General features: G+C 46.4%; 2 protein-coding genes across 4 annotated transcripts in view; both read left to right on the top strand.

The window, feature by feature from the left end:
* The window catches only part of PPP1R16B (protein phosphatase 1 regulatory subunit 16B), a 64538-nt gene extending 46149 nt beyond the window's left edge, over nucleotides 1-18389 (top strand). For all 3 annotated transcript variants that reach the window (XM_074843062.1, XM_074843063.1, XM_074843064.1), the window contains exons 3-11: nucleotides 2106-2176; nucleotides 4247-4392; nucleotides 6603-6706; nucleotides 7029-7153; nucleotides 9161-9286; nucleotides 9628-9703; nucleotides 10755-10884; nucleotides 11630-11798; nucleotides 12410-18389. In XM_074843062.1, the coding sequence (XP_074699163.1) occupies nucleotides 2106-2176; nucleotides 4247-4392; nucleotides 6603-6706; nucleotides 7029-7153; nucleotides 9161-9286; nucleotides 9628-9703; nucleotides 10755-10884; nucleotides 11630-11798; nucleotides 12410-12928 (1466 nt within the window). In that variant the 3' untranslated portion in view covers nucleotides 12929-18389. The remainder of the gene's footprint in view (nucleotides 1-2105; nucleotides 2177-4246; nucleotides 4393-6602; nucleotides 6707-7028; nucleotides 7154-9160; nucleotides 9287-9627; nucleotides 9704-10754; nucleotides 10885-11629; nucleotides 11799-12409) is intronic.
* A 948-nt stretch (nucleotides 18390-19337) lies between these two features.
* LOC141931130 (protein FAM83D-like) lies at nucleotides 19338-25293 on the top strand. Its single transcript, XM_074842916.1, has 4 exons — nucleotides 19338-19805; nucleotides 22622-22789; nucleotides 23675-23799; nucleotides 24155-25293. Exons 1-4 carry the CDS (start codon nucleotides 19353-19355, stop codon nucleotides 25107-25109), a joined length of 1701 nt encoding a protein of 566 aa, XP_074699017.1. The 5' UTR covers nucleotides 19338-19352; the 3' UTR covers nucleotides 25110-25293.
* Nucleotides 25294-25354: the final 61 nt, after the last annotated feature.

The following is a 25354-nucleotide window of genomic DNA, read 5'->3' as shown; positions in this document are numbered from 1 at the left end:
AGTGGAGAATTCAAAGCTGCTTTAGGGTAAGATAAATCCTTCTCTGAACCTTAACCCTTCAAGGACTCTAACAAGCTCTGTCAAGCCATGATGGCAAAGCCTTCAACACAAAGCGTCATACTCCATAGCAAGCTGGGATTTATGCTGCTGCTTCTTGCCATGGAGGGACAGCACTTGTAAAGTTAATCTGCCAGCATCTACTTGTCCAAGTCTCCGTAATCAGGAAAACATGATTATGGAGATGCATGTCATTGTACACAATGGCTCTTAAATGACTGAGATTGAATTAAAACCCTAATGGCAGAGCATCCAAAGTAAATAAGATACAACCAGATCCACTCATGAATGACTCACGTATCACTCAGCTTGGATTAGGAGAGCAAGAGCTTGGGGCTGGCCAGAAACAGTAGAAGCATAGTCTTTAAATTGGATATATTGGCTGGGGTTCAGCGCTCTTATTACTGTCAAGCATGCAAGTGTTGGGGGGTGTGAGCTGAGTGTAGGCGTGGGCTTCCTGCACTGGCCTTTGAGCTGGAAAAAACTCAGACTCTTTGGACTCGCCGCGGTGGGGGATGAGTTTTATTCTTTGTTGTATTCTGCTTTTTTGTATCAGTTTCTTCAAGCAAGTGTCAATGCCTTGAAATTATTTCCAGCAAACGTAAATTCCAGCATTCGTTTTGAGTTGGGTGAAGCAATCCTGTGATATGAAGTGTTTGATTTCACTTCTGTCTGGTTTTGCCTTCCTTTCTGATAACGTCAGACCGGTGGCTTCCAAACAAAACTTCGCTTTGGTTTTGATTTGCCTTTCTTGCAAGTGCCTTTTCCAGATCTTTTAAACAAAGCTTCATAAATCAACATTGATGTCATTGTGGACATGTTTTCCATGTTCCGCTTTGGACGCCAGCAGTGCTCTGTCCCCAGGGGCAGCCCTGGGGCTGTGTTGGGGGAAGAGCTCCCTCTAACAGCAGGACAGCCACTGGGCAAAAGCAGCCGAAGCAGGGGCTGCGGGGTGCTTCGGGAGTGAGCAGCCTTGCAGTCATGTTGATTGCCAGCTCTGAAGATGGTTGTTGTCCTTTTAGCTTTGTTAGTGTTCCTTATTTTGCGCTTAATGGTTGCATCCCTGACATCAAATAAGATGGGACTTGAATATCTGTTGCTACCCTGGCCCCAGGGAGATGATTATGAACTTGTGTCTGTGCCGTCAGTGACGTTTGAGGTGGGAAAAGCATTAGGTAGTGAAATCTCTGGAGAAAAAGTAGGGAATGAACAAGTAAACAACAGAAGATGGGTACAGATCATCAAGATCTGTCAGCAGTGTTGAATTTGAAGAATTCCTGGTGTTGCTATTAATTTACATCCTCTGCCAGGCTTATTGCTATTATCCTGTGCAAGATTTGTACCTCAGAGCAAACTTTATTTTCACCTAGGGGCTACCAACTTTCCATGTGTTTCAGAAATTTGCATTTTAATGGAATAAATCTTATCCTTTCCCCCCAAAGCAGCAATTAAAATAATAAAGCCTCTGGGAAGCTTTCTTCAAATACCCAACAGCTCACGTGAAGTGTCCAGAGCAACCCTGGTGTATTTAGATGTGGCAGGCCCCTGAACATATTAAGCTTCTCATCCCAGATTGACAACTTCTTGAGGCAAGACCTCATCCCTCCCACAGTGAGATCTCCCTTACGTTTGTAACTGAGGACCCAGAAATACTGATTGCCTTTGAGCTCTCCGAGGCTTTGAGCAGAGGCTGCACTCAGATGTCGCAAGGTGCAAGATAAAAATGTAGACTGTTCCAGCACAACCATATGAAAACGATAGCTGTAATAGCAGTCTCCTTTAGAAGGAAGTTGGGAGAAAATTGTATGCTGGTGCTCTCTGCTGGATAAAATCAAGAAAGCTTTTTTCCTCGACGGCACTGCGGCGGCTGCGGGTTCACACCAGCGTTGGGCTCTTGGCCGCGAGGTCTCCTGCAGCTCTACCCACACTGGAACAGCCCAGTGGTGCGGGTTGCCTTTGTCTTGAACTGGCCAGGGCTAGCTGAGAGCAAGAGATGTGTTAGGATTGCTGATCTGACTCTCCTTTCCTCCTGTCTCCCTCCCTTACAGTGTGTTACTTGCTGAAGAGCAACATCAGCCCAGACCTGTGCAATGAAGATGGATTAACTGCACTGCATCAGGTGAGGCGTGGGAGGAGGTCACAGCTCTCTGCTGCTCCTCACTGTCGTGTCTTCCCACTGCCCTTGAGCAGACCTGTCAGGGTAAACAGAGAGAGTTCTTCTATTTCATTTTTTTTGCTCAGCTAAAGCAGTGAAACTTTACCATGTTGTGCTAGCGATCCTGTTTCTTGGGGAGCAAACTGAGATCAAACCCTTCTCTTGTATCCCAGATTTTGCTCAGTGATAATAAGAGCTCAGGAATCAGGGCTGGATTTCAGACATGAACATCATTTCTCCCACACTTTAATCTTTGCAGGGCTGGGCTATAAACTCTTAAAGCAGATTAACTCAAACTTAGAGACTTTGGCAACCCAAGAGTTTTGAAACTGGTTTAAATAAATGATGCACAGGATGCTTGGAGAGCCTGCTGCTGCTCTCTGAGACTCAGGGATTTCTGAAAGTCTGTATGAGATGGCAACAGTTCATTGCCACTAAAATAGAGACTTGCTATAGTGGTGTGTAGGTCTGTGTCCTTCCACAGAGCCTCTGCACTGATCCCGTAAGGTTTTTTCTATTCTTCTTCCTAAGGGCCCCATCCCCACCCCTCCTCACGAGTCCTGATTTTCAGTGCAGAAGCACCAGGAGAGTCAGCCTGCAGCAGGCCCGTGGGACTCGCCGTGCCTGGCAGCTGCCGCCTCCGCTGCCGTGAAAAACAGTGGTGCAGTTGTCACTCGTTCCGAGGGCGGAACGGGGACTCATGGTTTTCTTGCCATTAGTCCCTGCTATAAATGTTCCCACTGATGTGGGATTTTGGATTCTTCTGCAAGTTGCTTGCTCTCCTCAAAGCTGGATGGATATTTGCTTAAATGCAAACTGGCTTCTAGAAGAATACAAGGTCCCCCCCACCACCACCTCTTCAAAGAGAGGTCATTCTGTGCACAGAGAAGTGCTGACAGCCTTGTTGCTTTCCCCACTAGGTACTGAAGCCGTGGAGAATCGCCCCTTGCCCACTGAAGGATCAGTTATTGTAAAGGTGCATTTGGGAGTTGCGGTGGGAACTTTGCATTCACTAGAATTAGTTGAATCCCTGAGCAGAGAGAAGCTCCTAAGTGAATGCTGTTGCCCATTAGCAGTGGCTTCCAGTGAAGGATGCAGTTATGCTTTTGTGATAACTTGGCTGGTGACAGCCGTGATTTTAACCTCACTTCCATATACAAATAGTAAACAGAAATAGAAATACATAAACTGTCCTTGTCACTCAGCTGCTGAAATGCTGCTTGTGGGTTGTAATTCAGCCCCGTTACAAGCCCATACTGCTGTGCTGAGCTGTGAGTCTCCTCTGTGGGTCTGCAGTAATGTGTAGACCACGCATAGGCTTCTTGCACAAGAATGAATCTTATTTTAGTGTCTTTATGATATGCACATTCATGTCAAGAAGTGAGCACGAGGTGGATCAAAGACCAAATTCCACCTTCCCCAAAGGAAAGCGGTTGAGGCCCTTCTTGCAGTCTGCCTCTGGAACTGTGGGGTAAATGCATCGAGGCTGCTGATTTTTCTCAGGAGATGAAAGGTGCCCTGTGAAGTACCTCATAATTCTGGGAATCTAACTTGCATCTCTTCAGATAACTGTGGTAGGTAACGTGAGCTGCTGAGAAGACTTACGCTCATCACATGCCACTGTGTGGGATTTTCCCTAAGAAAAGGGAATGTCAGCTTGTCAGCTCATCCCTTGGTATGTGGTTATACTGGTTACATTGAATTTCTGCTATGTTTGCTCTTGAATATGGAAGACCACAGAACAGAAGCTGTGCACGTATTTGCTATTATTCCCTGCTGGTTCTGCCCCCAAACCATAACGCCCTGTAAAACACCAGTGACCTTCAGTCTTTCCAGTGTAGGTGTTCTGCATGGTGCCTTTTTGACCTGCTTGTGCTCAATTTGGTGTTTAACTCTGTTGGAGAAGCTTGTTGCCAAACACTTCAGGATAAAGTAGGTCTCCATGTCCAGGTACCCTGGTACAACTGAGCCAGGTATGAGCCCTAATCTTCCCCCAAAGTTTAAAACAATCTGTCTGCATCTCTTCCTCACCAGTGCTGCATAGACAACTATGAAGAGATAGTCAAGCTTCTCCTCAACCATGGGGCCAATGTCAACGCGAAGGACAATGAGCTGTGGACTCCGTTGCATGCAGCGGCTACGTGTGGTCATATCAACCTGGTGAAGATTCTCATCCAGCAGTAAGTGGCTTTTGTGTCTGTCCCCTTCTGCAGATCTGATTCTACCCACAGCTTCTGTGGATGGAAACCGAGACCGCTTAGTAACTTGTGAGATTGCAGTGGTGGTGATTATTCCCTGCTTTCAGGCTACTCATGGGACTCCTTCCTGCTTGGGGGAGAATGGGGTGGAGAAGGAAGAGCAGAAAGGCTGAGGAGATAACACTAGGTGACTTGACTCAGTTTCATGAAGCTGCTGGAGACTGGGCGAAAATTTGCCACTTTTTGCCTGTGCTCTGGTGTGTACGTGTCTGTGTGCTTGTTGAACCATGCTCGCTGGATAGGTAGAAATAGGAGCAGCCAGCAGGATCCACCCTCAAGCTCTTAAACATGACTTCAGGTCTTCCAGCCACAGAGAGACAATGACGGTAGGAGGACAGCAGCATGTCTGTGTAGCTCAAATACATGGGGGAACTTTGTGACCTGTCTTACTGGCTCCTAATTAGTAACCAGTTAGCTTCTTGTAATACATTTGTTCCCCAGTGGTGTGACACAGGTTGCTTGCACTGGACCTCCCACTTGACTTTACCAAGACCCTAAAGCTCAAATCCTTTCTAGCAAGCAAGATGCCAGCAAGGAGGAGGAAGCCAGATGTGTTTTGAGCTGTACCGTGTGCAGCATTTAATGAGCACTGTGAATCCTGACTGGAGCAGATAGTCCTGACTCTGTAGAGCCCTCTCCTCCATTTCATGGGGTGATGGTGTAGGGAGCCGAGTGTGCTTTGTGAGCGTTAACATGCTGCCTGGCACAGCCATGCCTACTGCTTCTCCCTCGAGGAGGGAGACTTCTCCCTGGGATGCTGTCATCTGGGAGACAAGCATTGAAAATTTGGCCCCCCTTCTTTGGCTGTGTAGTGAAGGGAGCGGAGCAGAGGACGCAAAGAACCCTTGGAGGACGGGGATTAGAAAATTTTTGGATGGGGGGCATAAAAATGGAGCAAACAAATGTGGAACAATATAGTGCATTCCTGACTCTTAATTGAAGATGGGATGGGTGGCAAGGTGAGGAACTGGAGTTTATGGCCCTAGTTGTCATAGACTGCCCTGTGTTGAGTAGCTGCCAGCAAATTTGGACTCTGATAGCCTACTGTCATGATCCCATGGTCAGAAACAGTTTTCCCCCAGACTTTTAAGGAATGGGGTGATTTAATTTGTTTGCTACAATCAAAGTTGTCCTTTACAGGAAGTGTCACATATCAAATTACTGGTTAAACACTGCCTTTGAGGGCAATGTTACTGGTGATAGGACCTGAACCCTTAGAGACCATCAAAGGAAGTAGCCCACAAAAGGTGTCCAGTTCCTTGCTTGTTTTATTTGCTGATTAAACTAATGCTGGTACTTTGCAAATGTGAATTTCAATGTAGTTTGCTCTGCTCAGGCAAAGGGGGAAAAAGTAAAGAAACAGGAATCTAAATGCAAGTGGACACTGTCTGCTGTCCTTCCGTGGCTGGTAACTGTCAAGGTAGATCAGAATTCAGCTGAAACTATTTCACAGGTAGCTAAAATGGCACAGTTCAAAAGGTGTCGGAAACTTTCTACTATGTGGGAATATGGGGACAGTGATCAATTTAGCTGGCAATTTTACTTCCAAATAGTGACCTCCAGGAGGTCACTTAAACACTTAGAGAAGTGCTTTTGAATAATCAGATGCAAAAATTCACCAGTTGACAGGATATTTTTTCATTACTATTTTTTGCAAACATGCCCTTGACTAGATGGAAGGCTCCCCCCACCATTCAGCCCCTATCTTTCCCAACTTTTCTAGTCCTTGTGAAGTTTTCATTTAAGGACAGCCGGGTGCCCAGATAACAAGCACCTGGTAATTGCTTGGCATTGTTATCCAGAAATTCAGCAAATAAATTGCTTCTATCACTGAGAAGCTGCTAGTCTGTCCAGTGCCAGGATTAGGAGAGAACAGCAACAGCTCAGTGGCTCATGTGCCCCACAGCCCAGAAGAAGGCATAGTGTGCTGCCTTTCATCTACTTCTGGAATTTATCTTCCTCGTTCATAGCTCCATGGCTTTGCTTCAAATCTTTCTTCTCTCACAGAAATCTTGGTGACATTTGGGCAACTATTAAAACACAGTTAGTTTTTGCTGAGCATTTGTCCCAGCGCTTGGCACTGCCCTAGGTGTCTAAGGCCCTTCTTGTGTAACACCACTCTCCCCTCGCAGCGGAGCAGACTTGTTGGCAGTGAATGCAGATGGCAACATGCCGTATGACCTCTGTGAAGATGAGCCAACTCTGGATGTCATTGAGACTTGCATGGCCTATCAGGGTAAGGAGACTGAGTTTGTGTAAAATACAAAAATGGGTCAACGTAGTACTAAAAATTACCTTGTTTCTCAGCTCTTGATTTGCCTCTGGAGAAAAGCAGAGAGCTGCTGCCTAGCATCATTTCTTGGAACCTGACTCTGTCTAGTTTCTCTGATTCCTAAGTAATGATGAGGGTGAAGGACAGCTGTCAGTCCCCTCAGCCCCACAGCCTCTGAAAAGAATGTGAGGTTGGATCAACCGGGAATTATTAAGTCTAACTTTACTCAACCAGTGGAGACAAAGACACTTTCCAACTCTTCTCTCACTAACTGGAATTTTAACAGGAATTACACAGGAAAGGATCAATGAGATGCGGGCTGCTCCAGAGCAGGTCATGATCTGTGACATTCATGACATACTTGCGACTGGACAAGACCTGAACAGGACTGATGCCCAAGGTGCTACGCTGGTGAGTGAAACTGCGGCAGCTTCGGTTTTGCCTTCCTTCAGCCGTAGGTTACGAAACCTGCCCTGTGGCAGGAGTTATACAAAATCAACACACACAAGTTACTGAGAGGAGTGAGGAAGCTATTTTGATCTTTTTCCCTGTTTTAGTTTATTGTCACGTAGGAACAGGCTCTGTCCTTGAGTACAGCTGACATAACTTGGTGTCCTAACCCTGCACTTTGTGAAGCAAATCCCTTGTTCGTGTGAGCTCGGTTGGTTGTCCTGCAGCAAGGCTGCTGAGCTCCTGGGTCCTGTCTGACAGTGGCTGGTACCAGCAGCTTCCAAAGAAAGATGCAAGAAATCCCACAATGAGGAGCTGCAGAACATAGCACTTCTGCTGACCCCTGGGGAAATGGGACTGACAAGACTTCCCACTAACCTCTTGAGCTCGCTAGTCTCGTGGTCCGATCTGACTCCTACAGAGGAGACGTGAGAGTCCTCTGGTTTTCATGGGAGCAGGATCTGGTGTTGGGCACTCTGGAGACTTTCTGCCTTCTTTCTGCTTTGCATAGCATCTGGCTCACACAGAGTCGATGGAGTGCCGTGTTCATTCACATAGGATGGCATCTGCCCCTGGGCAGAGGAGAGCACCTAGGACAAGCGTACAGCACAAAGCAAGCTGGCGTCTGATTTGACTGGACAGGGACCAAGAAGGCTGAACAATCCTAGTCCCGTTCCCTTCTTTGTCACTGCAAACATGTCTCTTAAATCCTTGCTTACAGCAGTCCCCACTTAGGGAAAGGTCAGTAATGCTGTCATAAATGTTGGGACTTTCATACAACCGTGGTCATTTTGATGCTTGGGTGCAGACATAACTGATTGCAGGCCACTTGGTGTCATTTGTTTGATGGCCAGACCATGGCAGTGTATTCAGGTTTCTTAATCTAAGCTGTTGCCTATAGCATATACCAGAAGCATAAGGGGAGGGCAGACTCCCTCCAAGATAAACTTGGATGACTGAAGCTTTTATTGCAGCTTATTTTTTTAACATGTTTTTCCCTATAACAAGGATTATATACATTTAAGCAGACCTCTTGATTTCCTTTTTTATATCATCCTCAAGTGATTCCTTGTTAATTCATATGGCCTCTAGAGGGTATGACCCAGTGTCATAACATTTATGTAAAAATTAATTGAATTGCCAGAAAGCCTCAGAATTTATTTCCAGATGAAGGTTTAACTTTACGTGGTGGAATCCAAGCTTTCATCCTTCTCTTCAGCACAGTTGAAATAGAATGAGCTCTGAGTGGAGTTCATACCTTCAGAGTAGTGCATAGGTCAGTGTTTTGCTCAGAGATGCAACAGCAGACTGCAATTATGAAAACCTTCAGAGACACAAAGTGGGGGACTAAAGGAGACTATTACTGATGTCTCCAAAGTGGTGGTTGTAGTTGAAGCCAATATCTGAAAAATCATATTACCTTACCTAAAAGTAGCCAAGGATTAAAACGTTTTTGATTTCCAAACGGTGAAAATAATTACAGTGTGAGTGGAAGTGCAATTGCACAAAGGGAGTCCTGACTAAAGCAGGCTGAAAATTTGATCAAAAAAATCATATCCACAGCACTTAAGTGGGAAAGATGAGACATTCTTTTGGCATGAGGAATGCAGCATTTAGTGGATGATGTTCTCCATTGCAGGCTTGTGTTTTGATGGTGCTGTTTCCCTACAGATTGGGAAACACTTAAGAGCCCTTAATTTTAAAAGTAAAAACATTATTTTTCTTACCTATATATGTAAGTTATTTTAAGAACTGTTAAGCAGTTTCCTCTCCAAACAGAATTACATGCAGGTAATACTGAGTTTTAATAACAACCTGCTTTTGACCTGATGGCATCTGCCAAATGTGAAATGTGCTGCCTGTCCAGATCTAGCCTCAGATGTTATTCAAGAAATTCCACTGAAACTTGGTGTATAAAACCATTCATAGCCCTTGCAGGTGGTTCATGCTCTGTTCCTTATCTCCTAGTTGCATATAGCTGCAGCCAATGGTTATCTGCATGCAGCTGAAGTCCTTCTTGACCAGGGGGCAAGCCTGGATGTTAAGGACTGGGATGGCTGGGAACCTCTTCATGCTGCTGCTTTCTGGGGACAGGTAATGATTTTGTTGCAAATGTCATGTATGAGGATGACATTTCTTTCTCCCTGGACAAATTGTGGAGTACTCTGCAAATGGAAGAAATCTGTACTAGGGCTAGACTCTCTGGACAGCACCAGATGGAGTCCCTGGGGCTCCAAAAAGAATCTGTTGCTGAAAGTTCAGTCTGTGCAGTTGAATGGTAGGAACAATGTTTAACATCACACACATACCAGAATAATTTGAGGTGAGCATGCACGCCATTGCTTTTTATCTTATTCCAACTTTTCAGCTTTGAGGAGGAAAGTGATTTTGCCTAAAATGCCTCTATCAACTTGGCTTTCTTTCCGTTTCTTTAGATGCAGATGGCTGAGTTGCTTGTGTCCCATGGCGCTAGTTTGAGTGCCAGGACATCTTTGGATGAGATGCCAATAGGTGAGTTTACTAAGCTTAAAAAAAAAGGATTGCTAAGAAAAGCTTTTCCCCCTAAGCATGCTGGACTCTTCACACGATGCTTTCAGAAGCATTAATGTAATTTTTCAGGTGCCTTTAGATTCAAAGTTGCAGTTACTTTAACTGGGACTGAAGTTTTAAAGTGCCTACTTTGTTACTTCTGAAAACACTTCCTCCTGCTCATAAAAACAAGGGAGAAGGAATTTCTCAAGCACCCAGTCTTTCTCCTGTGTGTTTCCATTGTTACCCCTCTGTACCTGTACCTGGGAGTCTCCCTGCTGTTATGTTGTAGTCTTGAACCTGAGCATCTGTTAAATGCAGCCCTAAGACTTGGGTATCTAACTTTTGCTTTGATTCAATGAAGTAAGCTATAGGGGTCGGAGGGGAAAGGGAAAGCATACACAAGTCTTGGAACAGATTGGAAGTAAAAATGCTAGTATCTGACCATGTGTGTTATAACCTTATGCCACATTTTCTTTTGGCGAAAGGTTTCCTGAGCCTTAATTGAAAAATCATTGCATCCTCATTTTGAAGGTTGAAAGTTCTTGTCTTCTGATCTGGTCTGGTTTTGTCTGCACCTTTTTTCTTTTTTTTTTTTTTTTTTTTTTTTGGATGTGTAAGTAAGAATGCTGTATTCAGGGTAGCTGCAGTCTGGTAATTACAGAAATTTCTTTTCCTTCCATCTTGAAGCATTGATATAGTGGTCAGTATATCTCTCACCCTTTCATGGGTAAAGGCACAGCATGCTGCAGAGATGGGACAAAACCGAGCTCGATAGCTGGGTCATGGCAAAGCTGAGTCCCCGTCACAATCAGCAGCTCTGGTTTTCTGCTCCTGTTTAGGCGTCCAAACCATTCTGCCTCCCCTAATTTGTTTAGAGATTAATGTGCCTAAGCATATTCTGCTTAAATTTCCCTTCTCTTCCTCGTAGCGTTTGTAGTTGTATATACAAGGAAGGCACAGTTAGTAAGATGGTGTTAATGGTACCACATTTGAACTGTCTGATTAATGGCTTGGTTTGTGTGTGCCATAGATCTGTGTGAAGAGGAGGAATTCAAAGTATTACTTCTGGAGTTGAAACACAAACATGATGTGATCATGAAGTCTCAGCTGAGGCATAAATCCTCCCTGAGTCGAAGGACCTCCAGCACTGGCAGCCGCGGGTAAGTGTGTTGTTCCCTGCGGGTCACCCGATGCCAGAGCTTGGCCACCCAGATGTAGTTGCAGAGCACCCTGTGGTCGGTGTGCAGAGAACAACCCGCCTGTCCTTTCCGAACGACTTCTGAAAGGCAGAAGCTGACTTTTGCTTGCTGAAAGCAGATCTCCGCTGAAGAGTGGTTCTTTCGCTAGAGAGACGCATTGTTTCTTGGGGAGAAAATGGCTTTGTGCTGTTGTGGTTTAAGAACTGCTCCGAGCAGAGGACCAAGTGGTGAGAGTTCACCCTGATAAACCACTGATACTGGTGTTGGAGAATCAGTGCTTCAAGTGGATTAACTTCAGCTTCTCAATAATGTGTCTCATGGCCAGGATACTGTCCTCAGACAGAGTTTGCACAGGTCTTTATAAGATGTTTATTAGGCTCCAAAGCAGACAACAAAACTCCCTAAACAGCCCATGGGCCATTTCCCTCTATATTTACTCCACTGGTTGCAGAGTAGCTGCATTAGGTGAGCTGTATAAGATCTAACGCAGATTTGCAGCACTGCTTTAAGACTCCTTAAAATTCCTCCCACCTTTTAATATCCACACTAGTGCCTTTGCTTTGCGTGGGTGCCAGGAAGCTAAATTCACGTTCCATTCCAGTGGGAGAGGCTGTGAAATGCAAGGAGGAGGTGAGAATAGCTACAGGGTAAGAGGAAATGTCATGTCATGCTCACAGTGTCGATGCCCCTTCTCCCTGTCCCACAGGAAGGTGGTGAGGAGGGCCAGCCTTTCGGACCGAACAAACCTTTACAGGAAGGAGTGTGAGAAAGAGGCCATTGTCTGGCAGCAGCTGGGGGCGGCAGAAGAAGGAAGAAACTCAGGTCTCATTGGAGAAATTGGGGAGACTCGGTCTGACCAGGAGAATACAGACCCTGTAAGGCATTTTTTCTCTATTATGGGAGTCACCGAAGAGGGCTGGTAGCACAGGTTCAATAGCAGTGGGTGCCCTGGGATGGAAGGTGGCTGAAAAATTTGTAAACCTCCTCCATCAGATGTAAGCAACAGACCAAATTCTCATTTGGCATAAACTGGGATATCCCACTCAAGTGGAAAGACTGTTTTGGATTTACAGCTGCATAAATAGTTTTGAGATACGGCCCTAGTGAACCAGGAAGTTCAGAAAAAACAGGGTGTGCATTTCTCTTTACAGGTAACACACTAGTAATCACAAAAGAAATGTAATCTTGCTTTGCAATTACCTGTTTTTAATTCAGTTATTGTCATGTTATATGCTTATCTATCTAATTATTTTTTTTGTAAGTGAGCTCTTCTAAGTTAATGTTCCACGTTCCTGGTTGGGAACCAGCTCCTGGTTGGGGCTCACAGCATTATAGGGTCCTGTTAGTGGGTGAATTCAATGTTTGTGCTGCAGCACCTGTCTGGTGGAAAGGCCGAGTGTCAGCAGGCTTAGGAACTTGTCACAGGGATGAACTATGCTGTGGGGAATGGTGGAAGATGCTCTTCTTTCATGTCTTCTTGTTACAGAATTCAGTGTTGGAGAACTCTTCCCTCCTTCCGGAGTTAGCAAACAAAAGCACCCAGTGCGACTCTGAAATCCCGCTCCAGAATGGACTCATGGCATCTGCCAGCCCTTACCAGTACACCTTTTCCAACGGGGACATTTGGAGTATGCACGCTGAGCCTGACAGTAACCCAGGCCACATGGTGCCCTACGGCAACCCCGGCCTCCCTGACAGACAGGAGTTCTGGGGTGCCTACAAGGAGCATAACCATACACTCTCCGAACTTAAGCGGCAGCGGGCTGCAGCCAAACTCCTCAATCACCCTTTCCTCAGCACCCACTTTGGCAGTGGCATGGGAGGAGTTGCTGAGAATGGGGGTGAGGCCAAGTCGCACCTAATCGGATCCAGGACTTCTCCCTACAGCTCCAATGGGACCTCAGTGTATTACACAGTGTCCAGTGGTGATCCACCCCTCTTGAAATTCAAAGCTCCCATGGAGGAAATGGAAGAGAAAGTGCATGGGTGCTGCAGAATTTCCTAGTCTCATCTGCTTCTCACACCAGAAGAAACAAGACGTGGGTGGGCTGGTTGTATCTATCACAGCGGCCAGGTTGTCTGCATTCCAAAGGGAGAATTTGGTTATGGACATCCTGACTGTGGTGGCCTCATTCATCTTGAATTGTACTTTACCCTGCCAATTACTTCCACTGCAGTTGAATGAGTAAGGCAGGTGGAGCAAGGCTCTTATGAGAGGAAGGGATGTGCATCAATATAATGTAAAAAAGAGTTGCCCGAGTCTTGCTCCCTGGGGAAGAAGGAAGGTATGGTGCACTGCCTCCCTGTCCTTAGGAAGTCATGAGATGCCTTGGAACAAAGAAGGGATCTGAATTAAAACCTTTGCATCTGAGCCTCTTGCTGTAAGTCACCAAGCTTCTGGAAGGTGACAGTTTTTTTCACTCTTGGGTAATGCATATATCCTGGAGGGGAGATCAACCCCCACACAGGGTTTGCAAGAGTGGACGGAGCTGTTTTCCATACAGCTGGATCCAGCACTCACAGGGCCTGAGCAACAAGCAAGCGTAGATGCGGCGCTTGCTGTAGGAAGTTTGCAAGGTGTTATCTCCTTGCAGTGACAGCTCACCATCAAAAACTGTGCACTGGCTGGGTCCTGTTCTGCTCATGTAAACTCGTCACTGCAGACTGCCATCAGGTTTGAAGCAGAACTTTTTCTGGAACAGGCTTCACTCAATAGGCTTTAAAACTGATGTTGCAATAAGGGGCCCTGGCAATAGAATTTTACTGCAATAAAATACTGACAAAGGTCTATATTGGGATAAGTAATTTAAAAAACTTATTTGTACTATTTAGACTCTTAATTTGTTAAAACTGAAAAGACTTTTGCTGATCTCTTTCCTATTGATTCTGTTTGTTTACTCTCTACGCTCAACACAGATACTAAGGGCAGTATGCTTTGCATTCTGATTTTTTCTAGTTTTCCAGAACCACAGGGCTCAGGAGGGATGAGGAGGAAAGGCTTGCTGACACTAATCTAGAAATTCCATGAAAGCATTTCTCATCTCCCTAGATGTTACAACACCTGCATTAACCTGCAGTCTTTGGCTGATAAATAACTGTTAAATCATTGCTTTGGTACTTGAGCATTGCAGCAGGGCAGGAGAATTTTTTTGTCTGTTTTCCAGTTCCCATGCTGAAGTCATCAGCAGTGGTTAGTAGCTGTCAGAGGAGGTCTTAAAATGCCTCTATGTATAAGGGAGCTGCCTAGCACTGTGCAGTACTTGGCAAAGTCGCTCTGCTGTAGGGCAGTTGGCACACCAACACCAGTGTTTGACTGTAGTTCATGTTAACTCTGACAGACTACCTGAGAAACACTAGCACAGTATAACCTGGGGCTTTGGCACTGGCTCTCAGCAAGTTAAGGCTTTGCATACCTGGGGGAGGTGAAAGGAGAGTGCCCCATGGGAGACAGCGCTGAGAAGCTGGCCATGGTTGAGTTAACAGGTTGTATCTAGGAAGTAACTGTAAATCTTCAACCCTTTTCCTGCACAGAGGGGCTGTTGCACATGTAACTTGTTGCCTGCATGAATTTGTGTCGTCTTGGGCAGTTTAAATTCCAGACTCTGAAAACCTGTTTGGGTCTCTGTAAGCCATCAGTGGATTAAATCCACCGCACATAGTTGTTCTTCAGCCAAGCAACAGCAAATGCAGCTTCCACCCATCTTCCTTTTGGCTGGTGGCTGTAAGACATCGATATTACACTTCACATGTATGCTTCCCCTGTGGGAATCCTCACAGCCTTTTCTTTTTTCTGGGCTATAAAAAGTTGACTTAGGCTGCCAGTGACTGTTAAGTGCTCCCCATCAAATCTAGCCCAACACTGGGGTGATATATTATGATACAGGGCTCTGGGGTCTTCGTTCTGGGCTCCTCGAGGCAGCAGAGGTGGCTGTGTCACCACCACAACCACACTGTGCAGGAAACACTTTTGGACCTGTGAGGTTACTACCAGGCTGACAGTTTACTCTTTTGAACTCTTGAAGATACAATTCTCTTCCCTCACCAGTTTTAGGAACAAATTAGAAAATGGTAGCAGTTGATCTGATTTTTTTAAAACCTCACTTCAATTAAAGGCAGGGGGTTTCTTTGTATGTTTGGAAACATTCAGAGAAGTTGCGCTTCCTCCATTATTGAAACGCATATGCTAAATATAAGACTAGGAAATACTTCTTGTGCTTGACTTAACTTTAAGGGATTTTAAAAGTCTTGCTCTAGTAGAAAGAAGATGATCTGGTAACTGTACAGACTTTACCCCATCTGTGTGTGATTAACAGTGGGTCTTCTGACTACCTGGAGAAAATTCTTCTGGGATAACGCCACGTGTAGTCTGGCTGTTACTGAACAGGGGGAGATGATTTTTCAGATGCGTCTTCTCCCACGGTGGTGACGATTGTCTCTCCACATCCATCCTAATGAGAATTCTGGACTCAGTGTAACAAATATTGGTGCCTCTATCCACTAGGTTGTAAGTGGTGTAAAATTTGGGCCCTGCTGATGCCTTCCCTCCCAGGGAAGGAGGAGTTGGGCCCTTTTCCTTCTCAGAGCAATTTTGTGCTATCGAGTGTATTGAATCCTACCTAACCAACAGGACACTGCTGAATGCAATAGCGTGAAGTAGTTTAAGGCTTGCTTTCACTGAAAGCTGTTCATGCATTAAAACTGTAGGAAGCCAGTCCGGTTTAGACAAACAGCTTTTAGTCCATTGGTATGTCACTCTGTTTATATCTAAAACTCCAGGAACTCATCACTCTAGCTGTGATCTTGAACAAGCCAACAATTAATTTGCTATCAGGCAAAAGATATTACAGGTTCTAGATTACAAAACATCCCCCTCATTGGAGTTGTATTGTAACTGTAAAATTGACTGTAATACAGCTCTTCTGGCTTTATCACTGTAAGGTAACATGCTCACTGAAGTCTAGTGGTGTCTGATCAAATGTAATCAATTCTTATTCAGACGGGAATCAGTAGTCGATAAATCTTCCAGGATATGTTTCACAGCCATGCCAAGTATTTATCTACCACTGGCTTTGGGTTGAAGTTGCATCAGTGTAGGACTTGCAAAGGCTGATGAAGAGTGACCTAGAATGGATTCATGCTTATGTGTTGGTGACATGTGGGATAGAATGGTCACTGCCTGTGGGGCGCTGGCAGATACGCTCAGGGAAGGAGCTGGCAGTTCTTGCTGCATGCAGAGCGGTTGGTTGTAGGTCTGGGATGAGCAGTTCTGTAAAGTGGATATTTAACCTGCTTCTGGTAAACTATTTTGCAGAGACAAACAGGCTTTTGGGGCAATAACAAACACATAGATACTCTTATATGTGCATTGTAGGAGCCAACCTCTAGGAACAGAGCTTTTTATTATAAAGTTTAGCAGTGTTACAACAATAGTGTTTTTTATATCTATGTGTTTTAAAGGCCATCCCAGTGGAGAGCTCTGAGGTACACAGCAGAGGGCACTTGGCTATTTCATTGGATCTTAAGATTCCTAAAAAGCTGTAGAAATTAGAAATCATATTGTGACTGGCATATCTAACACTTGGCTTATTAGAGGAAGATTTGGGGGGTTTTATGCTATACTCGGTGTTTTTAGGCTCAATAAACATCTAAGTACAGATTCAAGGTCTGATTAGAGTCCCACTTTTGTTAGCAGTAAGCCAAAGGTTGTGGTTGTTCATACAGACTACGCAAAGATTTGAGAACATGGATATATTGATGGGTCTATTGTAGGCACAGCCGCACATGAGAATTAACCTTTCTGCTTGCAAAATCTTCCTGTATGCTGAAGTCATACTGTTTCTAGCAAACTTAACTGATTCATAAGAGCAGCTTTACTTTCCATGTTGAAAGACTTTTTTCAGATGGAAAAAGAGTTGTCTCTCAAACAGCGTCTCCACTTTACTGAGCTCAACCAAGAAAGTCCCAGCACTGAAATGTTAGATAAGGGCTTAAGTCCCATTGCTGGGACCTGTTTGATGTCAGACCTGGATCTGTATTTCATGTACCAAGTGATGCAATTTTAGCCCACTTAGTCTCACTTCTGTGGCACTCCAGAACCTTAAAACCCTCCCAACTTTGGGAAGAACTGAGTCTAGCTGATGTGATTCTGTACCATCTTGGAGGTGTAGTTGAAAAACCACGTGGATGAGGAACCCCTGGTAGGGAAGGAGAAGAGCATGGCAGGGCAATAGCAATAATGAATTGGTGCAATACTCAGTGGAGGCAGTGAATTCTCTAGTTTATTGAACAGGGTCTTATTTCATGGGGTTGAAAGCACCTACAAGCTCCCAAATGGCATTGCAACGTCTATTTAGTGTCCTTTTGCTTTAGTCTTGGAGCTCTGTTTACCCAAATCATCTCTGCTGAAACTAAATCGGCAATACCATGAAATAGGAATATCTTAAACTGAGAAAGCAATAGCACTGGTCTCCAGTGAGCCACAGATGAACTGTTATCTGTCTGCTGGAAGGTGTTCTCCTTACGTCTGGATATTTCTGTGCCTTATCATACTTGCTAAAGGTAACTCAGTAACTAGTCTCTGGAAGGTTTGCGGTGACTATACAGTGCTGGTTTTTAACTTGGAGACTGTTTTGCAGATTTTTGAGTTTTTAATTTCTTTCAGTTTCTCTCATGAGCACCAGTTCTCTTCCTAAATACACAGAAAAGAAATGGACAGGGTCTTCATTCTGATTTTACAGATCACATTGACCTGCTTTGTTATATCAGTTCTCTACAGGCAGAGTCCAGAACACGCTTGTAGCCTCTTGCTACAGAACATGGCTAATATTTACATTTTTTGTTTTGTTTTGCCTGTGTCTGTACAACAGACTTTATTGTCTCCGATTGTTCTTCAGCTTTATTCTGCTGTTTTCATGTTGGCCAAACTGGTAATGGACTTCTCAATTCCCCCACACAATTTGAGTACCACTGGGTTTTGCAGGCAACACCCGCCATGGCACAATTACGACCTAGAATATTTTGCTGTATTTCAACTGCTGAAGCTGTAGTAGAGGAGATTCTGTTTGAGATAGCTGTTCCCAAACCTACACCAATGCAGTATCTCCACCCCCAGCTGGAGGGAAGATACGGATTTTTAAACAGTGCAGATGCAGCCTTAGTATTGCCACCTCTACATCTTTGCAGTGTGAGGATGGACTGTAGGATGTTGGTAACCCAGGTACAGCTCGGCGTGACTGCTGCATGTACAGGACGTTAACAAATGATGGCAAGCCTTCTGCAATAACTCGTAATTCCATCCATCAGTAGTAAGCGATGTACAAATAAAACTTGATGAGATGTATTTTATGTGAAAAAAATAATGTAAGAACTGTATATTGTATTAGCAGCTTTGTGTATAAAATGGCATTTTGGCAATCAGAGTCTAATATATTTAAAACTTTTTTTAATAAAGGATATTTGATATTGTATGGAATTGACTTTATTGCTACTGTAAGTATGAAAAGATGGTTTCTTAACATGTTGAAGCAATGCATCAAATCTTAAAATTGTATGTAAAACTCATGCCAAAAGGGTATGTCTGACAGTATTAGCACCTGACTCAGTGTCTTTAATAGAGAGATGGAATTTTTTAATTTAAAAATTATATTAAATTTCTTTTAATAATACAAAAATGCCCTTGAGTTTTATTTAATCGGTTTACATGTTGGGATTCAGCCCAAATGTCTCTGCCTCTCTCTCGGCCAGGAGCGGCCTAGGCAGGGGGTAGGTGGAACTTTCTGTTTTTCAGCCGGTACCAGTAATTTGGGACGGGATGAGCAGGAAGGGCAAAGCCCGAACGGCCCTTCCCGGATTTCGCCACGTCCGAGGCAGTAGGAGCGCGTTTCTCCGAGGGGGTGGTTGGGGCGAAGGCGAAAGCCCCCTCGCCTTCCCAGCCCCGCCTGGCGGGACTGCGGGACACGGCGGGGGAGGGACGGGGCCTGCGGCAGCCGGGGCTGAGGCCTCGGGCGGGACCGGCCGCGGGGCCGCTCCGGGTCAGGCCCTGAGGCCGCACGAAGGGGCTCGGCCTGCAGCCCGGGCAGCGTGAAATGGCCGCCTCAGCCCGGGCACCTGCGGGGCCTGAGCCGGGCCGGGGCGGGCCGGGCCCGGGCACTAACGGGGCTGCGCGGTGCCGTGCCGTGCCGTGCCGTGCCGTGCCCTGCCGTGCCGTGCCCTGCCCTGCCCTGCCCTGCCCTGCCCCGCCCCGCCCCACCAGGGCCGCGGTCGGCTCCGCCCGCCCCGCTTCTTCCCCTCGGCCGGGCGGGGCCGGGCGCTCCGCCGCAGCCAACCGGGGCGCGGGGCGGGCCGCGGCTGCCCCACTGGCGGCGGGAGCGCGGCGCCGTTGGGATTCAAAGCCGCTATAAAGGCTCCGCCGGGGCCGGGCCGGGCGCGCCATGGCCAACCCGTCGCAGTGCCTGGAGGAGGGCGCCGGGCGCTGGCCGCCGCGGCCGCCCGGGCCGTACAGCGAGGCGCAGCGGCTGGCGCTGGAGGAGCTGGTGGCGGGCGGCCCCGAGGCGCTGCGGGCCTTCCTGCGGCGGGAGCAGCTGCCGCCGTTCCTGTCGGAGCCCGAGGTGCAGGCCATCGCGCGGGGCGCCCTGCCGCCCGCCGCGGCCCCGGAGCCGGCGGGCGAGCCCTCGGCCGGCGCCTCCCTCGACGCCTCCTCGCTCACCTACTTCCCCGAGCGCTCGGACCTGGAGCCGCCGGCGCTGGAGCTGGGCTGGCCGGGCTTCGCCAGCGGCGCCTTCCGCGGGCTGACGCGGGTGGAGGCTCACTTCCAGCCGGGCTGCGGGGACAGCATCTACGGCTGCAAGGAGGCGGTGCGGCGGCAGATCCGCTCCGCCCGGCAGGTCGGTGACTGCGCTCCGCGGCCGTGGGGGGGGCCAGGGGTGCGGGCTCTGCCGCGGCGCCCCCCGAAAGCAGCGCCCGGCCCGGGGCCCTTCTCCAGCGGGGCTGCGAACCGGAGCAGAAATCAGCGTCGGTATCGACGAGCATCTTCTTCACGGGGCGCTCGGCACGGCCGAGAGGCTTTAAACCCCCCCGCCGAGCCGAGAAAGGCCCGTCCGGAGGGCAAAGCTCGTGAGCGCGCAGCGGGCAGTGCTCGTCCTGACACCGCGCATCTCCCGCGCAGTCTCCGTTTCCCGGTTACGGCGCTCCAGGGGCGGTGGCCAAGAGTTCCCCGCCGCCGCATGCGGCCCCACCGCCGCCGTCCCCGCCCAAACCACCCGCTGGTCTCGAGTCGATCTTGATCTTACTCAAAGCAGAAGGATTTCTATTCCAGGTTCCCAACTGATGTGCTCAGCGAGCCAGATCTGCTCGCAGAAAGCTCCTACTCTCCTTTAAAGGACGTGACACAACAAAGGTGTCTCTTATAAAGCAAGGTTATCTACAGAGATGACCCTATGATTATACATCCCTTCTTCACCTCATTAATTGCCCCTAAGTGATGTGCAGACCTGCTCCTAGCAGGATTTCCCTCCTACAGGAGTGGGTGGTTTTGATCCGATACAGACAATGGCTTAAAAATCATGCGGCATCGTAACTTCTAACTGTTCTCTGTAATTCATTATGTTACCTGAGTTTATAGCCTCTGACTGTAATCCCCGGAGGGAACCGCCCTTCTCGTTAGCAGCCGTTCAATTGGCTTAGCTAAAATTTAAATGTATAGCTTCCTCTTCAGGTGGCCAGGTGAAGCAATCCCTGGCTTTGTGTAACATGTGCTCGCACATGGCACACCCTGAATCAGCCACTGAGCTTAGTCCCTGCCTGCTGGTGAGTGCAGGAGCTTAAGGTGTGTGTGAGGCTGACACGAACGGTGGGCTTCTGGCCAGAAACGGTCCCAGAGGAAGCTCTGTTCTCAAAGGATCCTTATCAGATAGATGACACCGGCCTGGTGATTTGACTAAACTCCGTGAAAACATGTTTCTCTAAAACGCTACTTGTTTGTAATGTTCTTGCTTGTAGCATCTTGCCAAACGCCTTCCCTTGCAGCGAGCCAAGAGCCAGGCAAGCTGTTCATGCTGAGTACATGCCTGATCCAGGGAGTGTTTTTGGGGACACGGAACGGAGAGAAATTTTGACCCCCTATAATTTACTGAATATCAGATGCTGTGCGATACTGCTCAATCATGTCTGAGTTCTTCAGGTTAATGTGAGGAACGGGAAAACTTCAGATGCTCTATAGTTTCTTCTCAGCTTGCTCAAATGGGGTTAGCTCAAGTGACTAACGGGGACACTGTTGCTATCTTGCCTCTGTTATCCCGAATGGATGAATGTAGAGAAAAGGGTTTTCTCTCTCTCCTCTAAACACAACTACTTTTGCTCATTTTGAGTAGAAGTGTATTTTTCAGCTGCTAATTCTGGAATTAGAACTTAAAGTGCTGTTAATTGAGTAGTCATTTGAAGGCACCAGTGTTTCTAAGGGATTTAGTGTGAATTGTTCTGTTTTCAGGGGTTATTTTCTTACTCATCTGTCTTGTCAAAAACATCTTATTTGGTGGGTGGACAAAAGCACAGGTGACACATAAGAAGCATAAGCGTAAACTAACTTTATCTGGAAATATCAATGTGCCTGTGTGTGTTATACCTAAGAATTCATCCATACAGAGCCAATGCCTTAGGGAGCAGGGCACAGGTGGGAATGCAAAGCTTAGCCTGTTCTTGTGGGAAATGTTTCCCCTGAGTACAGGCAATGCCACACACAGAGCCGCTGTGTTGCATGCACATGCCCTGGGTGTGTTGCAGCAGTGAGCGGATGCCTTCTCTGTCAGGTAAGGACAGGTGCCAAGTACCTGCAGTGGCTGTATGATGGTTGTCCTTGATGCTGGTCTAATAGCGTAGAAAAGTAAATCATGAAGCCAAATCCTTTACGCCTTTGTGTTCCTGGTTTTGAAGGGTGAGAATTCTAGCACTGAAACAGTGTACAGTGTGGTTCTGAATTAGCTGGAGAGATTGTTCATAAATGAACTGTCGCCTTGTCTTTGGCCCATTGAGACAAAATTTTCCCGTCTTGGGACTTGCCTTCTGTAAAGAACTGTTGAGTGTGTGGAAGGTTTTCTTGTCAAAGTATGGAATGGAAACTCAGAATATATCTAGTAAGAGTCTGGAAATTGTGTATTCAGTTTATATCTTGTCACAGAACTAGTTTATCTCTTGGTAACTTGTGTAGGGACAGCATTTCCTTCCTACCACACAAAGAACAATCAGTTGGGGTTTGTGAGATGTTCAGCTGTGACAGTGAAGAGGCCATTCAGGCTAATTCTCCTGAAGGCAGTGGCTATCTGTGGCAGGTATGCCAGCCTGGGAGAACAGGAGTGGAGATCCAGGTCTAGATTCCAGGTTCTGCTGTGATAGCTTCCCCAGTGTTATCAAAAGGGCAGATCATGGGAGATTATGTAGGAAAGCAGGCTGTGAAAAGTGTACAAAAGCAGCAGCAGACATGAGGAAAAACCTCTTCAGGCATATGCTTTCCACTCCAGGGCAGAATGAATTTACAGAAACATTGTGGGAACATAGAAATCTTGTACAACTTGCCAGAGCCTGCGCAGCAGGGCAAAGAAATGTGCGTTCTGGCCTTGATAGCAGCAGGAGAAAATGGCTGGGGAGGCAGTGATCGGACCTTGTGTAAAATAAAGACCCTGAACAAGTGTTGTCACTTTTCTTGTAGGTGATTGCCCTTGTGATGGATTCCTTCACGGATATTGATATCTTTGGTGACCTTCAGGATGCCTATAACAACCGCAAAGTCCCTGTCTATATCCTTCTTGACCAGGACTTTCTACCCCATTTCTTGGAAATGTGCAAGAATTTGGGGGTTTGTCCTGAGCAGGAAAGTGTAAGTACTAAATGTGGTGGGTGTGGTTTGTTTTTATATCTTGTGGTACATTTTATGGTTATGGCTATCAAAGATACCCTTCTGTAAAACATCAGACTCCCTTGAAAGACTAAAGCATCCTGTAGTTTGATAACTGATATAAAAGGGGATTTTCTGAAATGTTTCTCAGCTCCTGAAGATCAAGGCTCAATATCACATGGTTTCAGTACAGTATCTAATCCAACATGTGAAACTGCTCACAAACTCAGCAAAAACCGTGCAGAAAAGGCACATCTACTACCCTACGCTACCCATATGTAGGAGCTACAGCCATGCTATGCAACAGCCCGGTGTGCTGGGCAGAGTGTGCACTGTGAGACCCGTCCTGAGGAAGCAACAATTCTCAAGCATTTAATTTTGCGAGATCTAAGTAGCTTTATTCTTTGGCTCAAGGAACTGCTTGCTAAGGAAAACAGAAACACAGGAAGCTCAAGGGTGGTATAGCTCTGGTAACATCTAATTTCTTTCCTAATACATAGTTCCTTCCTTTTAAAAGGGTTTGGGTGATGTGACCCAGGCGATTTACTTAATTTCTCTGAACATAAGCTGACATGTCTTGGGCAGGCTTATGTTCACCCCAGTGAGAGTTTCTCTGGATGGGGAAACAATCCTAGCTTCACGGTCGTAATTAATTAGAACTGGCTGTTCTCTCTACAGACTCTCCTAATCTAACAGAAATTTAGCACTGTGTAACTAGTAACACTCAAACGCAGGCAATGTATGGAAGTTCATTTCATTCCTGTCTTCCATAGCGTGCGTAGCTTCTTTTCGGTAGAATTGCTAATCGAAACTTTTTGGAAGTTAATGCAAATCTAATGTTACTTTTTCCCTTCTTTTCTGAAACAGCTGATGAGAGTTCGAACTCTCACGGGGAACACATACTACATGAGGTCAGGTGCCAAAATTGTTGGGAAAGTCCATGAGAAGTTCATGTTAATTGATGGCATTAGAGTGACAACAGGCTCCTACAGGCAAGTATTGGGGTCTGCTGGTCCTGATGAAGCTAAGGGGGAGTTTCTGCAAGAAGGATGTATTAACTTTGCTGTTTGCCTGGTATTAATGAATGCCAATGGCACGGGGACTAGCTGAGTCTGAGTGGGACTAATGCAAAACTGGAAACAGCTTTGGAAAACTGTTTTGCCCAACTTGTTGCTAATAAAGCACTTGGCCATGGCTAAATAGAGCTATTCCTGAAGAAGAGTGAATTGTATATTGACTTTCTACCTTCCTTATGCACAGCACTTCTAAGGTGAGTCTTGCTCTCTGTAATGGTATGTGTTGAAATGCACTGAAGATTAACTGTGAATCTTGGTTTGTTTTCAATAGTTTCACGTGGTCCGATGGGAAGCTGAACAGCAGTAACTTGCTGCTATTGTCAGGTCAAGTGGTTGAACACTTTGACCTCCAGTTCAGGATTCTTTATGCCCAGTCGATGCCCATCAGCCCTAAATGGCCGTCCAGCTGCAGGAACAGTGGGATATTTGATCATCTGACGAACAGAATAGAGTCCCCCAAAGAATATACTGTGGAAGGCAACTTGAGAGCAGAATTTGCCAGGTTGTCTAGTACTCCAAAGAAACCCTTGGAAGAACTAGATCTGGCTGAAGATACTCCTGGAGGCAAAGCTTGTAAGCTGGGGCATTCTTGCCTCTGTGAAGAGGAGTGGTTCAGTGATCAAGTGGCCATAGTGGAACGGAAAAGCACATCGACTCAGACTGGCCCATGGGAAGAGAAGCCTGTAGTGACGGTGTGTAATGCTGCCATGCAGGCCGCTGCTGTAACGGCAGAAGCTGGCACTCAGACGTCTGTCGCTGCTAGAATGACGGGCACCCAGACTGCAGTTTTGCTGAAGGCTGCAGTGACACAGACAAAGGAAGATGAGTACACAGAAACACCCCTGCTTCACAGAAAGCTGTCAAAAGAAGGATTTTCTCTGTCTGGAAAGGCTGTATCAAGTTCCAGTCTGCGATCACTGTCTTCGTCATCATCCCAGTGCTCTCTTGCAAGCTCTACCGGCTCACTGTCTTCTCTCCGGTCCTTTGAATATTCTAGCAGTTACAGGGCAGAATATTTCCAAAAACTGCATAAAGAGAGGCAATTCCACTATTCTACTATCAGGTCGAAGCTTAGCCACATGGTGGATATCCTATCCCGGAGGGGACGCGCACCTGACAACTACATGACCCAATACACTGGAAGATGCAATCTAAAACAGAGGCGTGACATCAGTGCTAGCCTGCGCAGCCTCCGGGACGTTTCACTCTTTTCTTTGCGTAAATGATTGCTGCACTGAATGCAGAACACAAAAGCTCCAGTCTTGAATTGCAGTCACTTCATACCTGATGATTCTTCCACTTCCTTCCAGCACTTTTTCTTTTTGAATACATGTGTACATCACTCTCCAGCACTTTGTTTTATACTATGCAATTTAAGCAATAAAAATAGAGGGGTTTGTTTATATTGTAGCTACTTGCATGTTCCTTTTATATTCATTAGCAGTGAAGGTTCATTTTAATTCTGGATGTT

The sequence above is a fragment of the Strix aluco genome, chromosome 17 (assembly GCF_031877795.1).
Source record: "Strix aluco isolate bStrAlu1 chromosome 17, bStrAlu1.hap1, whole genome shotgun sequence".
Lineage (NCBI taxonomy): Eukaryota > Metazoa > Chordata > Aves > Strigiformes > Strigidae > Strix > Strix aluco.
The sequence above is the reverse complement of the archived record's forward strand: the minus strand, read 5'-3'. Positions and strand labels throughout refer to the sequence as shown.

What these genes read in the sequence shown, in the direction of transcription:
- LOC141931130 (XM_074842916.1), top strand. Translation starts at nt 19,353, where the DNA reads ATGGCCAACCCGTCGCAGTGCCTGGAGGAGGGCGCCGGGCGCTGGCCG. An exon ending in AGATCCGCTCCGCCCGGCAG is followed by an intron (nt 19,806 to 22,621) that starts GTCGGTGACTGC and finishes CTTTTCTTGTAG; the next exon opens with GTGATTGCCCTTGTGATGGA. An exon ending in TTTGTCCTGAGCAGGAAAGT is followed by an intron (nt 22,790 to 23,674) that starts GTAAGTACTAAA and finishes TTTCTGAAACAG; the next exon opens with CTGATGAGAGTTCGAACTCT.